The 16,607-nt window shown below is 37.7% G+C and overlaps 1 protein-coding gene across 5 annotated transcripts in view; it reads right to left on the bottom strand.

The window, feature by feature from the left end:
• Window positions 1–1,575: 1,575 nt before the first annotated feature.
• Window positions 1,576–16,607, bottom strand: part of Relch (RAB11 binding and LisH domain, coiled-coil and HEAT repeat containing) — an 89,362-nt gene continuing 74,330 nt past the window's right edge. For 4 of the 5 annotated variants that reach the window (XM_070029000.1, XM_070029002.1, XM_070029001.1 and 1 more), the window contains 4 exons: window positions 16,180–16,296; window positions 11,572–11,660; window positions 9,201–9,271; window positions 1,576–3,272 (listed from right to left, as the gene is read on the bottom strand). In XM_070029000.1, coding sequence (XP_069885101.1) covers window positions 3,152–3,272; window positions 9,201–9,271; window positions 11,572–11,660; window positions 16,180–16,296 — 398 coding nt within the window. In that variant the 3' untranslated portion in view covers window positions 1,576–3,151. Of the gene's footprint in view, window positions 3,273–9,200; window positions 9,272–11,571; window positions 11,661–16,179; window positions 16,297–16,322; window positions 16,458–16,607 lie in introns of those variants that run through there. The other variant, XM_070029005.1, reaches the window with a different exon arrangement.

The raw sequence follows: 16,607 nt of genomic DNA on the forward strand, positions 1-16,607 counted from the left end.
AGGCAAAGGCAGGAGAATTGCAAATTCAAGGCCAGCTCAGGGTATATAACAACCAACCAAGCAACCAACCAATTTCCTGTAGTTGGTCCTGAACAGGAAACATGAATGATGAAATATGCCACTCTAAAATTATAATCCAAATGCCAATTCAGCAACAAAATGCACAGAGAATATATCTGTATGTGGTATAAAAATGGACTAAAACAATTATTTTGCTAATATGCAGATACTTTCCAGATCTATTTATTATTTTTCAGTGGTACAGTATTGCCTGTTACTTCTAAATATACTGAGATAACATTGTAAGAAAACAAGTCTTCTGTAAAGTTATGCTGGAACTTTCAAACAAGTCTATTCAGATGAAAGGCTAAATTAACGGCATAATTTGTGTGTAAGAGATATCCAACATAGTTTTGTTACTTGGTCAATTTGGAGAATCAGAAACTAGAACTGTCATTTACAAAACTATTCAAACACACATTCTGTATCCAAACAACAGTAAATGGTAACCAGCACAAAATGTTAGCTGTAGTTAGTTACTGCAGTTTTAACACAAAGGTGGTATTTAATTATGCCCTTAAAGATCAAATTAGAGTCCAAATAGGTTGTCTGAAAAAATGGAGTCATAGAAAAGACAATAATAATGGCTGCACCTCCCCAAACTTTATCAGAGACTAATTTAAACCTGCATTGTTTTTGTAAGAAAAAAATATAGACTTGTGTCCTCCACTAGAATTATAGTAGAGATACTGGTGGAAAATTAGAACAAGAAAAGATCATGACTTGGCTTCAATGACTTGCAATTTCTTTCTTTTTTTTTTTTTTTGTCGGTCGTGGGTCTTGAATTCTGGGCCTGGGCGCTGTCCCTCAGCTCTTCAGCTCACGGCGAGAGCTCTACCACTTGAGCTACAGCGCCACTTCCGGTTTTCTGGTGATTTATTGGAGATAGGAGTCTCACGGTCTTTCCTGCCCGGGCTGGCTTTGAACCGCGATCCTCAGATCTCAGCCTCCTGAGTAGCTAGGATTACAGGCGTGAGCCACCAGCGCCCGGCTTGACTTGCAATTTCATTCAGGCTGAATGCTAATTTACTATTTAGCTAAAAACAAAAGAAAACAAACCTTATCTTTGAAAAGGGATGAAGGATAAAGGTCAGAAACCTATGTAAGAGAGGTAGAGTTGCTTCTACTCAAGCATTAAACTTGAGGGAATTCAGCTAAATTGATAATTAAAGCACCACTGGAATTCTGAAAAATTAATTGCTTTGAAAATACAGATATAATTTCAAATTAGCTTTTCATTAGGTTGAAAACTTGTAAATTACACTCAATTAAAAGGAATGACCATGGGAGTTTTATGCTGTTTCAGAAGAATGTACTTGGAAAAAATGATTGTCTTCTCTGTAAAGAGTTCACATTTTACTAAAAAATCATGTTAAATCATAATGATTATGTCAAAGTAAGCTATTTATTTGGATTGTATTTCTAAAATATTAGTATATCTTCATGAATATATGTTTTGTTACTTTTGATTGTGTTTCAAACCAAAACACATGACACAAACAAAACAAAAACAAGTATGCAAAAACATTTTATTTATAATAGATCAACATTTTTGACATGAAAGGTAGCCACTTTCAACTTCTCAGGAATGCCTAGAATCCAACAGTTTTCAGAAAGACCAGTTAGTCAACAATCATTTCACGGTAGGTAAAAGAAATAAGTTTCAGAATAAACTTTTAAAATGGCTTTGCCTATGGCAAATCATTTTCTAAGCTTGAATGTGTGGTAACCTAGCTTTCCCAGGAAGTGAATGTAATCCAACTATATTCCAAGTGTACTAAACCGGTTTATACAAGTAGGAGAATCCCTGTATGTATCAACTGTGCTCAAATGAGAATTCTCTTTATCAAAATATTCATTTTTCAAAAAGGCCTCACATTAATCCCTCAAACCAAGCACCCCAATGTCCAGCACTCCTTTCTACTTTAAGTTGTATTACTGTATGAAAGCCATCAAATCCCAGTGGAACTGTACATTAACTTTTGGCTACAGAAATATACCAAACACAAGAATAGTCACTGACTTTAAGGGATAAGGTAGCAACTAACCAATAATAATTTAGTTAATGTCGCTTTCAGTTCAGAGGGAAAAAAGCAGCCCCAAAATGTCCTTAACTTCGCAGTACTTCTCTGTAACACACAGGATGGAAAAGTAAAATTAAAATCACCAGAAAACCTCTTAAGTAAAATGTTTTGCATAAGTGTTAAATTTTAGATTTAAACCACATTTTCTTCTGCATTTCAATTTTGGGGGAAAACACAATTATTAGCTCTTCTTAGTTACATTTATTTTTGAGCAATTGAAACTACTAGAATTCACCTTGGATAACTACTCCCCGGTGCTTCAGTGCAGTCTTTCTTCAGCTAAGTCCATTATACGCATGTAAGTGTTGGGGAGGTTTAAATAGCACTTAAAGAATATTCATGAGAGCTCGGAAATGTTGGACGTTTCATTATCTAATTACTGTAGGATTTGGAATTCAAGTTCATCACAGCAGCCTAAGGAAATACTGTGTGAATGGAATGCACGCAATCCCTACAGAACTCACACGCTCAAGTCCAAAAGGCACAGAGTAATGCTGGTGGCTCTTTCTAGTCAGTTAAGAAACAATAAAAAGTCGACATTATTCTTCCATAATTTAAATACTTATGTAATCTCCACTTTTATTACTTTATAACAATGACTTCAATTTACATTATTTTAAGTACCATTGTAACAGCTTAGAGTATAATAGATATTTGCTAATATTCCATCCAAAAATAAAAGACAAAAAACAAAAACAAAAACCCTCTACTATGTATATATATGTACATATACATATATATACATAAAACAATTTTCAAATATAAGAACATAGAAGAGGGACTTGGTACAGACCATCAAATCAATCTTCTAATACCATAGTTGTAATCCCCAAATCAACAGATAATACAGCAATAATCAAAAGCAGTGCAAATATCTTTGGAGGTTAGGATAAAATTATAATGCAGTAACATAAAACTGAGAAATAAAAAAGGCAAGTACTTCAAGTACAAGGAACTGGTCTGCTCGAGGTCCATCTTAGTGTTTATCAGGGGCTTCTTTTCTTCTTCTACTTCTTTCTCTGAAACACGTTGGCCAACATGGCACCTGATGTTGTCAACTGGCCCATTTTGTTCAAAAATTTGGTCTTCGTGTCTTCGCTTACTAAGCTGGCAGCAATCGACATCGAGCTGGGAAAGAAATGTAAGTCATGAAAAGCAACCAAAAGCCAAAACCATTTTTTCATTTCTCCAGCAATACATCATTAATATTCTCAATGAGCATCACAAAAGGGAAACTAGTATTTACCAGGGGAGTTTTCACAGACCCTATGAGGCCATATACTTTCATATATATTGTATTAATCTGAAGGACACAAGAGTGCTTAAGACCTAGTCTGTGATAGGACAGGCTCTTGGCTTTGTTTACTAGCTGTGTGGCCTGGAGCCCTTCCCTATAGAGCTGGCAGGACTACACAAGTGGAAAGTGCTTAGCACAGTGCTACACACATTAGAGTAGGCTGCTAGGTTTAGTGTGTGATCTTTTAATGGCAGCACTTCATTTAGCTCCCACAGTCAATCTGTTTCTCCATTATGAGCATACTAAACCACCCAGGTTTGGACAGTGCTGACAGGAATCTCATTTTTTTTTTCTTTTCCCACTACTCCTAAAGCTTGAATTCAGGGCCTGAGCACTGTCCCTGAGTTTCTTTTGCTCAAGGCTAGGACTCTACCACTTGAGCCACAGTGCCACTTCAATTTTTTTCTGTGTATGTGGTACTGAGGAATTGAACCCAGGGCTTCATGCATGCTAGGCAAGCACTCTACCACTAAGCCACATTCCCAGCCCGAATCTCATCCTTTTGTGAAGTAAACATGTCCTCAATGACCAGTTCTATTCATTTTAATCAATAATTTTCAAATTTCCTGAGTTTTACCAACCTGGTGTACATGAAGTAAACAGAGCCAAAGGACACTAAACATGCAAATTTTATACACTACTGAACAGAAAAGAGAATACTGATCAAGCACGATTTCTTAGTGGTCTCACAACTGTCCTACAATAGACTCAGGAAACCCAGTTTACTGCCTTTGTGGTTTTGGTCAAGATGCTTCTGATCTCACTGGTTCAGTATGCTAACCTGTGAGCAAGCTTGCACTCTCCACTGGAGAGTAGCCCGAGGACCAATTAGATGTGTCTGAACAGACTAGGGGTGATGTCTGGCAAGCTGCTGGTGCACAAGCTCCAACTACAGCTTGCAGTGAACGCCCCACCGAGGGAATCTAGGTGGGATTCTTTCAAGGTGAGCACCACAGAACCACAACTCCCAACATGGAAATCTCTTCTAGTTATTTCTCTTCATGTCTTAGGTGACTCTGGTACTACAAAATAGGAGCTGTTTCTCTATCCATGAAGTAAACTCTCCATAATGTTTGGCTTTTGATTCTCCAATTACAAAACTAACTTTTGAACTTTTGAATTCTGACAACACTAAAATATGTACTGAAGCAGGCCTCTCTTCCTGGGGGCAAGTCCCACATCACTACTGTTGCTGAAGAAAGCCAAGAGCTCAGGCTTTTTTTTTTTTTCTTTTAAACATCCAACTTTAGAAATGCCATTTCCTCTCTTCCTAACAGTAATATAATAGTTCCTCATCTACTTCAAACCAGTCATCAAGTTCTGTGACCTGATTCTATGAAAACATCCCTTCTGCTGTTCTTTTTTTGTTTCCATCATGGATACTTTAAAACTGAGATCCTCCAATAGTTTTGCATCTGGCTTCCTTGCATTGTCTGATTAGTGTCTGAAATAGTCACTTTTGTGTGTCTGTGAAGTTGGAGGCGGAACTCAGAGCCTTGCACATGGTTAGGCACACATTCTACCATGTGAGCCATACCTCCAACCCCTTTATTTCTAAGAAAGTTTTGCATTTTGCTAGGGCTAGACTCAGGCTGAGATCCTCCTATCCATGCCTACCATGTAAACTGGGATTACAGGTGTGCAATACTGTATCCCAATTCTTTGTTGAAATGGGTCTGGCTAACCTTTTTTTTTGGTCATTATTGGGGCCTGAACTCTGAGCCTGGGCACTGTCCCTCAGCTCTCCACTTACCCACTGTTTTTTTTTTTTTTGGGTCCAGTTGTGGGGCCTGAACTCTGGGCCTGGGTGCTGTCCCTCAGCTCTTCAGCTCAAGGCTAGCGCTCTACCACTTGAGCCACAGCACCACTTCCGGCTTTTTTCTTTTTGCTTATGTGGTGCTGGGAAATCAAACTCAGGGCCTCATGCATTGCAAGGCAAGCACTCTACCACTGAGCCACCTTCCCAGCCCTCCACTTACCCACTGTTAAACTTCTATTCAAGACCAAGTATTTTTCCTTGATATCTGAGGTTTACAGCACAATTGTCCTTTTGTACAAAACTCAATGAAAAAGATATAAATGACATTCATTTACATTCATTTATATGTAGGAAAAGAGGATGTATGGGTCTGACCACATCTGAGATGTATGATCAAATTTTAATAATATTCTGGGAGGGCGGTGACAATGAAGGAAACATCTGGAAGCATGAATAGTAAAATTGAAGTGAGAACGGCTTGGCGAAGAGATTTATGTGATGCGTGAGAATCCCTCATCCAAGTGATGTCCACCATTTCCTTCATGCTAACTATTCTCATTACTAATCACATCCTAATGTCTTTAAATCTCAGTCATAGTATATTTATTATTTATTTATGTGTTTATTTTTTTTTGTCGGTCCTGGGGCTTGAACTCTCGGCCTGGGTGCTGTACTGAGCTCTTTAGCTCAAGGTGAGCGCTCTACCACTTGAGCCACAGTACCACTACCTAAGTCATATTTTAAATGCTCCTTTTCATAACAGTTGTTCTGATAGTTCTGTTTTGTTGTATTGAGCCACCATGCACTTACATTTTTCAAAGCAGAGATCTAGGATCCTAAGATTCTACTGTCCTTCACTCCTAATTTGTTGCCAAGATGAGGTCCTATCTGAAATAGTTCTAATCCATTAACGTCTCATAGCCACTGCTATTTATAGGCATTATGATACAGTTAAGATCTCAGTCTTAAAACCACAATGCCTAGATTTGAATTGTAGCTCCCTTTGCCTTGTGATCTTTGAGCAAGTTACCCACCTCCGTGTCAGCTGTAAAATGAAAGCAGGAATAGCTAATATATTTACAATGTATTGGGATTAAGCCAATTAAAAACAAGGCCTAAAATAAAGGCTCACAAGGGTATTTATTTCATCATGTACACCTCAAAAAACTTTCCAACATGCTCCACCTACTTTAAAAAGCAGTGCTCGTCAACCAGTGCTCCCCGCACCGGGGAACATCAGCGTTCTTTGGCAACTTCTCAATGCAACTGTTTAGACCCCAACCTACATCTGGTAAATCTCAATTTCAGTCTCTGGAAGTTTCCAGGTGAGTCTGATGGACCCTAAAACTGAAGAACCAAAGTTTCTAAGAGCTAGGAAACTGCAAGGGACAGGCCAAGTCCAACAAGCTGTGGAACACAGCCATGTGTATTCACTGTCAATGTGCTTTCTTATCACATAGCAAAGTTCAGTTGAGTATTTAGGGCAGACACTGTCGGGTCCACAAAGTTTAAGATAGTATGTAATGTCTTCTGATGTCTGCCAACTTCATCAGTTAAGAGGATGAACCAGTGTGGCATTCAAAGTTCTGCGCCTGCCCATCTTCACACAACTACTGCTGCTATTCTCTCTCAGGCTGCTCTAGCTGTACTGAGAGTTCCAAATACTCCCCTGTCTATGTTTCATTGTGCACAGTGCTGAGTCTTTTGCACTGCAATTCTCTGTCTTCCTTGAACATTTCTTCCTTGGAATTTACAAGCATTGTTTTAAACTTTTCTTCTATTTTTGGCTTTGGCTAGTGTCTTTTTGTTTAATTATACTTTTAAACACCTCCCATTCACCTTTCAGCTGTGAAGATCTTGAGAAAAGGCTCTATTCTAGGCTCAAGCTCATCTAGGAAGAGAGAGATAGCCCTTGATAATTGCTCAGTGAATTTTACTCTAAATGACTATAGGGTATCAAAACATTTAAGCACATATTTTCTGCCTGCAGATCAATACTTTAATCAAAACTTCTCAAACAAAAATCCCTGGAAAGAGACATTAAAAAAAATTTTTTTTTTGTTTATAGCACTAAGGAATTGAACCCAGGGCCTCATGCATGCTAGCCAAATTCCCAGCCCCACTAAAAGACATTTTACATTAACACAAAGAGCTGATATTAGGGAATTATTTATGTTTTCAAAAATAGTTAGCTTTTAGAAATAACTATATATAGCATATAGGAGGGACAAGATACAATTTAAAGTGGAATTAAATAGTGAGTTGAGTAAAGTTCATGCTCAGTGATAAAAACAAGGGAATTCATTTGATTTGAGATTTTAAAATCAGTAAAAAACTGAAGATTTGGTAACATGGAAAAACATGATTATACATATAAAGTGATTTTCTTTTGCATTTTAAAAGGGTCTATATATAACAAGAAATCTTAGAAAGTTGCAAACAACCCAGAAAATACTGCTTGAAAAGGCGAGATGTAGGGGAAGGATTAAGGGAGCAGGAAATAGGGGGATTATGGAATTATCATAATGAAACTCCTTATACTATTAATATATTATGACAAAAGATACTATTTTAAATTCCTATGTGTAAATTCACAAAATTTCATGTAATATGTACTTCCCTATATAAATTGTCTCTTTTTCTCTAAAATTTCATACATTTTCAAATAATATTCTGATGGCTAGAAGCATGGCTCAATGGTAGAGTGCTTGTCTAGCAAGAGCAAGAGGCAGGTCAAACTACAGCATAACTAGTTAACTGAGAGAAACAGTTAATATTCAAATTTAATGTATGGCAAATGAAAAGAACTTGTGGTTTTAGTGTTGGTTTTAGGGATTTTTGTGTTTAGGTAGGAAGCCTTTTATTTCTTCACTGTGCTTCTGTTGTGTTAACCAACTGTGGCTAAAATGGTGGGTATATATGGAATTGTCATCAGAAATGCTAAAAGTAAGGGTTCTCATATTTCAGAGAGGCACAAACATTTATTCCTGGTAATCAGCAGTAAAGAAAACACTTCTGAGTTTTTAATATCCGAGTCAATTTATAATTAATTGCTCTAGGTTAAGCAATTAAGAATTTAGGGCACACATAGTTCACTCAGAAATTACTCCCTTATTAATGAATAATATTCCTCTTCCACAGCTGTAATTCACATTTAATTTGAACTAAATTCACAATTCATTGAATGTCTGAATTCTAATTAGTTTGGCCAGAATACCACTAAATTTACAATCCTTTATAGAATAAATCTTTATTTTAAAACCTGTTGTAAATTTCTAGATACTGTTTTTTTTGTTTTGTTTTTTTTTTTGGGTCCGGTCGTGAGGCCTGAACTCTAGGTCTGGGCGCTGTCCCTCAGCTCTTCAGCTCAAGGCTAGCGCTCTACCACTTGAGCCACAGCGCCACTTCTGGCTTTTTTCTTTTTCTGCTTATGTGGTGCTGAGGAATCAAACCCAGGGCCTCATGCATGCAAGGAAAGCACTCTACCACTGAGCCACCTTCCCAGCCTGATACTGTTTTGACTAGTGAGTCGTTAATCCATTTGTGTCCGAATCTTTTTAGAAGTTTTTCACCTTTTTAAATGGGCATATATACAACTTTTATTAACATAGAACTTGAAAAGAATCTATCAGGAACTCAGAACCTGGGTGCTGTCCCTAAGCCTCTTTGTACTCAAGGCTAGTACTCTACCACTTGAGCCACAGCATCACATCTGGCTTTTTTGAGTAGTTTATTGGAGACAAGAGTCTCATGGTCACTTTTCTGCCCAGGTTGCCTTCGAATTGTGATCCTCAGATCTCAGCCTCCTGATTTTAAATTCCCAAGATACTTCTAGTGAAATGCTTTGGAGATCAGCATTTGAGAAAAGCTAACTTAAATAATTATGTCTTCCAGATAATAAATCAATGTAAAGTAACGCAATGAAACATTATACCAGAGACACCAAACTCAAAGAAATTAAGGTTCATATGAAGCCTTAAAGAAGAATAAAATGTCTTACCCTTGAGGCTCTTGGACAGTCTTGTTTTCTACTTTCTGTTCACATTCTTTTATCATGGAACTTAAAATAACCTGAAGAAAAAATGATAGTGAAATCTTTGATATTTTTACACATTTTGAGATAATTTTTTAATATATTCCCAAACCAATTTTTTAATCATGAATTCAATGTTTTGCTGGCTGCTTTGTGAAGAGTCCTACTAGACTGTTAGAGCAGGTACATAAGTAGCTTCCACATCTCTCAATCCACGGGCTGCAGGTGTGGCTCTGTGCTACCGTGTGTGCTTAGCATGCCTGAGGAGCTGGGTTTCATCTCTAGTACTTCCCTGCCAAACCTCAATTATGTAATTTTTAATTTATTTTGATCTTTCACTGGCCTTTCTTTTCTAAACCTGATTCCCATTCTCCCTTAGTTTTCTTTACCATCTAATGTTAAAAACAAGACTGTTTTTTTGTAGGTCGTGGGGCCTGAGCTCTTCAGCACAAGGCTAGCTAGCGCTCTACCACTTGAGCCATAGCACCACATCAGGCTTTTTCTGCTTATGTGGTGCTGAGGAATCAAACCCAGGGCCTTGTGCATGCACGGCAAGCATTCTACCACTGAACCACCTTCCAAGCCCTGCAAGACTGTTCTTAATCTGTACATTAAAACAATACTTATAGATCTATAGATCTTAGATATATAGATCTTATAGATCTATACATTCAACATATAGATACAGTATTGTCACACTTCGTGGACAGACACACACACACACACTTTCCCAGTCAGAACTGAGCTAGTTCATGTTCCTTTGACTTGCAAAAGGCAAATTACTCTATTTTAATGCCCACAGACTAAGTACAGCTCTGTGCCTACTAAATTGTAATTAGGGATAGTATAGACATTTAAGACATTCTTGGAGTGAGACTGGGTGAGCACTCAGGGCCTGAGTGATGTCCCTGAGCTGTTCAGCTCAAGGCTAGTGCTCTACCACTTGAGCCACAACACCACTTCTGGTTCTGGTGGTTAGTTGGAGATAAGAGTCTCACAGACTTTCCAGCTAAGGCTCTGGCTTTCATGATCCTTAGATCTCAGCCTCCTGCGTAGCTAGGATTACAGGTGTGAGCCACTAGAGCCTGGCTGAAGTGAGTACTCATTGCTAGCAGTCACACTCAAAGTGAATGGCCTCCTTGAATATCCTTTGTCCATATTTTGGGCATAGAAGTCATTGAAGAAATGTTTACTATTATCTTTCTACTATGTGCCAGGAATGTTTTTAGACACTAAGGATAGGGAAAATAACACAAACAATATCCCTTCTTTGTAGAGCTTGTTTTAATAATGGAAGTATAAAATAAACACATGAAATAGGTAACATATACCAGAAGGGGATAAGGACTTTGGATAAAATGCTAAACAGGGTTGCAGAAGGCCATGGTGGAGATGTGATTTACACAGGCTGTTCCTAGTAGGCAAAAAGTGAAAGAGGATGATGGAGTGTTTCAGACATGTGAGCAAGCTGTGGTGCCAGTAGTGGAAATGTTGGCAAGGGGTGATGTGCTATGCATTGGGATGAAGTTTGTTTTATTTAAGAGAGAAGTCAAACACCGTATTAGGAAAGCTGGTAGAAAAATAGCTTAAAGATAAAGAACAAGAAATAAAGAGAGTGGGGAGGGAGGAATGGGACTAAGGCAGAGGAGGTAAATTTGTTAAAAATCCAAAGATTAAATATAAAACTATATTAATAAATATGCTAACTAAATAAAGTAGGAGGCAAATGAATGAAATTAGTTGTGAGGAAAGATGAAAAATAGAAACTAAATCCATAAACGTTGTCAGAGATAATTATCTTCTAAGTTCTGATTATATACAGTGAAGGAATGTGTTACCATAGAGAATTAAACTGACTCAAAAATGTCAAAAGTCACTCAGAATATTACTACTAGTAAATACATTGACAGAGGAAATTGAACTTGATCATTATAAACATTAAGCCTCGTACATCATAAACAAGCTTCACAGGAAGAACAGATGAGTGTATGAGACATAGGCGCGCGCGTGCGCGCGCGCACACACACACACACACGCACACACGGTGCTGATAATCCCAGTAACTCACCTCATGCACACACACACACACACACACACACACACACACACACAGTGCTGATAATCCCAGTAACTCACCACACACACACACACACACACATACTGCTAATAATCCCATTAACTCACCACACACACACACACACACACACACACACACACACACACACACACACACACACACACACACACACACACACACACACACACACACACACACACACACACACACACACACACACACACACACACACACACGGTGCTGATAATCCCAGTAACTCACCTCATGCTCTGGAGAGAGCTGTTCCATGTCAGTCCGTAAACACCTGAGGCCTGGTAAAAAGTGATTTACCATTAAATCTTCTGAAATGACTTGAGACAGGTTGTTAAGGAAATATAAAACAATGCAGAGTGGAGTGCAATGGAAAGGAAACAACATGTAAAGCAGAACCCTCTAAATGATAGTATGGCATGCTCATTACTCAGAGTAAATGTTGCCTTTATGCAGGCCTTCTCAAGAGTAAACCATGTTACTTCTCACAGATCTGTTCGTGTTGTAAATAGTATTTCATAATTTTTTTTTTGGGGGGGGGTCTGGTCATGGGACCTGAACTCTGGGCCTGGGCGCTGTCCCTCAGCTCTTCAGCTCAAGGCTAGGGCTCTACCACTTGAGCCACAGCGCCACTTCCGGCTTTTTTCGTTTTGCTTATGTGGTGCTTAGGAATCGAACCCTGGGCCTCAGGCATGCAAGGCAAGTGTCTACCACTGAGCCACCTTCCCAGCCCAGTATTTCATAATTATATGATATAAATGTGTATATATGAGTGGCCCCAGGACTGAATCCAGGGCCTCCCAAGCAGTCTACCACTTGAGTCACATCTTCAACCTTTTGTGCTTTCGTTACTTTCAGATAGGGTCTTGTGCTTTATACCTGGGCATAAAGGACTGTGCTCTTTTAACCTCTGGCTTTCCACAGAGTTGGGATTACAGATAGGAATGACTATGCTCAACTTAAGTTGTTGAGATAGGGATTTTGCTTAGGCTAACCTTGAATTGTGATCCTCTCCTGATTTCTGCCTACTTTATATCTGGGGTTAAATGAATGAGCCATTCTACTAGACCATGAACATGAAAATCAAATCATTGTCACAAATTTATGAAAGATAATAAAATGTTTCCATGACCTTTAAGTTATGAAAAAAACTGATAAAGACAAATTACCTAACACACTGCTATTTAATTAATACATATGTACAAGATTGGGAAAAGGGCTGGGAAGGTGGCTTAGTGGTGGAGCGCTTGCCTAGCGTGCATGAGGCTCTGGGTTTGATTCCTCAGTACCACATACCCAGAAAAAGCTGGAAGTGGTGCTGTGGCTCAAGTGGTAGAGTGCTAGCCTTGAGGAAAAGAAGCTCAGGGACAGTGCCCAGGCCCTGAGTTCAAGCCCCAGGACTGGCAAAAAAAAAAAGATTGGGAAAATATTAAAATGTAGAGATATTATATACCCTGCATCAGAAATGTTTCTGAATTCTTTTTCTGTGATAGCCACCCTTCACTATGGTTTATATAAGAGTTCTCTATCTAGAACCTGCTGATTCACAGGAAAGATACTCCATAGCTGAACACTGATTTTAAAACAGTTAAAGTTAAAACAAGTCATCTAAGATATACAACATTTTCCAGGTTTCTTGTTTTAGCTACCGTAAGTTTCTATTGGTCCTGATTCAATTAAGTAGCAGAGCTTCTACTGTAAGTTTACTATTATTTATAGCTCCTGGTCATCTTTGGGTTTGATTATGCAGTCAGGAAAACATACATATTTCTTTTTTTTGGTCGGTCATGGGCGTCCATGTGCTGTTCCTGGTGCTCAACCACTTTGAGTCATAGCACCACTTCTGGGTTTTCTGATAGCTAACTGGAAATAAGAGTCTCATGGACTTTCCTGCCCTGACTGGCTTTGAACTGTGATCCTCAGATCTCAGCCTTCTGTGCTGCTAGGATTACAGGTGTGAGTCACACTGGTGCCTGGCTAAACACACATTTCTCAAGAAAATAATTCCAGGGCTGGGAAGGTGGCTCAGTGGTAGAGCGCTTGCCTTGCATGCCTGAGGCCCTGGTTTTGATTCCTTAGCACCACATAAGCAAAAAGAAAAAAAGCCGAAAGTGGCGCTGTGGCTCAAGTGGTAGAGCACTAGCCTTGAACTGAAGAGCTGAGGGACAGCGCCCAGGCCCAGAGTTCAGGCCCCAGACCGGACCCCCCCCCAAAAAAAAGAAAAAAAAAAAAAAGAAAATACTTCCCTCAGTCACATCCATTCTGGCACCATATTCCCCTTGTTCTAGTTGTTACTCAGTTAAATATACAGTCATTTAAAATCATACCATATAAAAACTGAAATATGCCAGTTAATGAGTTTCCTCATAAAACTGGTTTAGTTAGCCCTTAAAAATTTCATAAGGAATTTCATTAAGAAAAACAGCTGGGTTATACATAACTACTGCCTTGAAAATACAGATATAAAAATTGCTCACAAAGCTCCTATAATGAGTAACTTATAAATTCACTTTATACATACAATATACAGGGCTACTACCTATGATACAGTTTGTTTTCTAGATATGGGGAAAGTACCACCAAAATATAATTGTGAATGACCTTTGGATCAGCAAAGAATCTGATCTAATGAAACATGGGCATGTACAAGAGAGGGAATTTACTCTTTCTATTCACAGCTGGGGTCCTTGCCCCATGAAATCATTTAGTCCTACTTGATACTGGAGAATGTTTCCAATATTCTGATCAGGGTGGGATGGTCAGAAGACCTTTAACTGCTAACAAGGAGAGTTTTTTTTTTTTTTTTAGTAAGCTAGCCCCATCCTCTGCTTGTATTTGCTCTTTATCATAGCCAGTGTGTAACCTTACTTCTAACTTCTACATAACTGCCTTTCAGTTACTTGTCCAACTTCTTCTCCAAATGAAACCTCTCTAAGTTCTTTAAATTTGTTTTCAACATGACTTCTTGAATTACTATAATGTCAAATGTTATACATTTAAACTTCTGTCACTATTAAAATATGATGTCAGTGCTGAAAGGAGCTCACGTTCTGGCTGCTCAGACTGAAACGGGACATAGCAACAAACTTGGGTAATGCTGTTTTATTAATGACTATGATGACTCTAGTACAAGGTCTGCCTCATGTGAAACTAAGAAATGCAGTGTCTGAACAAAGACTACAGTTAAGGAGGCCTTCCCTTTTGTCCTACTGATGACCTTTTATTATACTAATTTCAGTAAGAGCCTGTGCATATCAAAATCTGATATCTTCTATATATAGTTCTTCTATGTTCTTCAGGAACCACTTGTCTTTCTCATTCCTATTTTTCCTTGAGGTATAATCCTTCAGAAACTTTCTAATATGCAAAAAAGGTTATATGTGAGTTCTTGCTTAAGTCTTAAACACAAAAGTTTGCAGGATCTAATAAAAACACTTATAAACCCTGACATGCCTTTACTACTTTCGTGCACTTTACTACTTTCTTGTCACTTCTCCATTGAAGAATTCTTCCTTGCCAATTCAGAATATCAGTTCCTCTTTCTGCTTCCTCTTAATTTCTCTGAGTTGAAAAAGCCAACAAGATAAATCAGGAATGATAGTAACTTCTGCTTTTAGTGGAGTTAAACTTATGCAGGACACGGAGAATGGCATTATAAAATCATTAGAATATAGTATCTGTCCATTTTATAAAAAAAAGTACCTTCTATCATCAACATGAGTGGATCATTTGTAGTAGATTCCAAAGATAAAATGCATTCAATAATGCACCTTATTTTCTGACTGCCTAATTCCAAAATGACAAACTGCTCCCTAACAGACAGACATTTAAGTTTTCCTGAACAAAAACAATCTTTCCATTGGTACATTTCATAGGGAAAAAAAATAAGTGGCAACAAATGTCAGTGGTATTTCGCATTTACTAATCTCATTTAAAATTCTTTGTTCACTTGCTTATGAGTATAAGCTGGTACAATCCCAAAAATTAATCTTGAAAATGCCTTTTCTCTCTATTTTACTGAGAACCTCTATTATCTTTTCTGCCATAATTCTCCCGTGATGCTGTCTAGCATGGACTTTAGGAGTTCTAGTTGAGTATTTGTTGGCCCTCCATTCTTTTTTCAACCTTTTCTTTCCTTTTCCTTGAGCTCTTTTGCCTTTTAATAAGAAGCACAAATTGGAGTTTCACTTTGTCCATCCTACTTCCTTCTTTTTTTTTTTTTTTTTTTTTTTTTTTTACTATGCACAGGATAACTTGTTTCTTTGCTCCAGTCAATTTTTAACTTTTTAAAAACAGAAATCATCACTAATGCCTTCAAGACTTAGATTAATCATTTACAATATAGAGGCTGATATGAGCCTAGATGATCTTTAAGTTTTCTATCTATACAATAATCCCTGTAGATGATTAGCCATATTGGCTCAGTACTTTTCTATTGAGTTGTAGTTCTTAAAGAGAAATTTTCTCAGTATCCCAACTGATACTGAATTACACAATCATCAAAAACCCAATGCCAGGATATATACATGGCTTTAGAATTTGATTAGCAGAAGACTCAGCTATAATTCATTCTGCCCTTCATTCCTCATTCAGTTTTACCTGACTAATATAAATAAAATCAGGTTAAGAAACTCATCTATGTTTTAAAAGCTGTAGAACACAGAGGACTTAAAGTTATCTTTTAAAATTAAAGTTATCTTTTAAAATTATGAGACAGTGAGCACAGGAATGGGGCAAGTCAAATCAAATTTCTACAGTACTATGTTGGTCCTATTTTTCAAACTTTCACAAGTGTAAGTTCATTGTAAAGGCAGACACACTGTAACAAAGCAAGGATACAACAACAGGAAAGTGCACTGTAGGCTTCAAATAGATGGGTAGCAATATCCAGTCTTTTAGAATCCACAATTTGTAAGTTGTTCACTAAGGCTAACTTATGCAAATGTGGTATAACAACTGAAAACAAAAAAAAAGGAATTGTTACATTTTATCTCAAACATGCAACTCAAAACTCACTTATTTTACCAAAAACGATTTGCCATGTTAATTTGTAAAATTTCCTTTTGAGCCTGGATGCTTTCAAAAGATTATTCCCATCCTAGGCTTGTATCTTCTCACTAGGAAAGGAAGTATAACAAAATAAAAAGTGATTTAGGATTTGGGAAAAACAGTCACATTGCAATGAATAATAAAACTAAATCTAGTTTGGAAAATGTACATCTGATGTCACTTTATGTAATCCAATTTCCCAATTTTAAAAGTCAAAA

Source organism: Dipodomys merriami, unplaced genomic scaffold (assembly GCF_024711535.1).
Source record: "Dipodomys merriami isolate MVZ:Mamm:240054 unplaced genomic scaffold, mDipMer1.0.p SCAF_2, whole genome shotgun sequence".
Lineage (NCBI taxonomy): Eukaryota > Metazoa > Chordata > Mammalia > Rodentia > Heteromyidae > Dipodomys > Dipodomys merriami.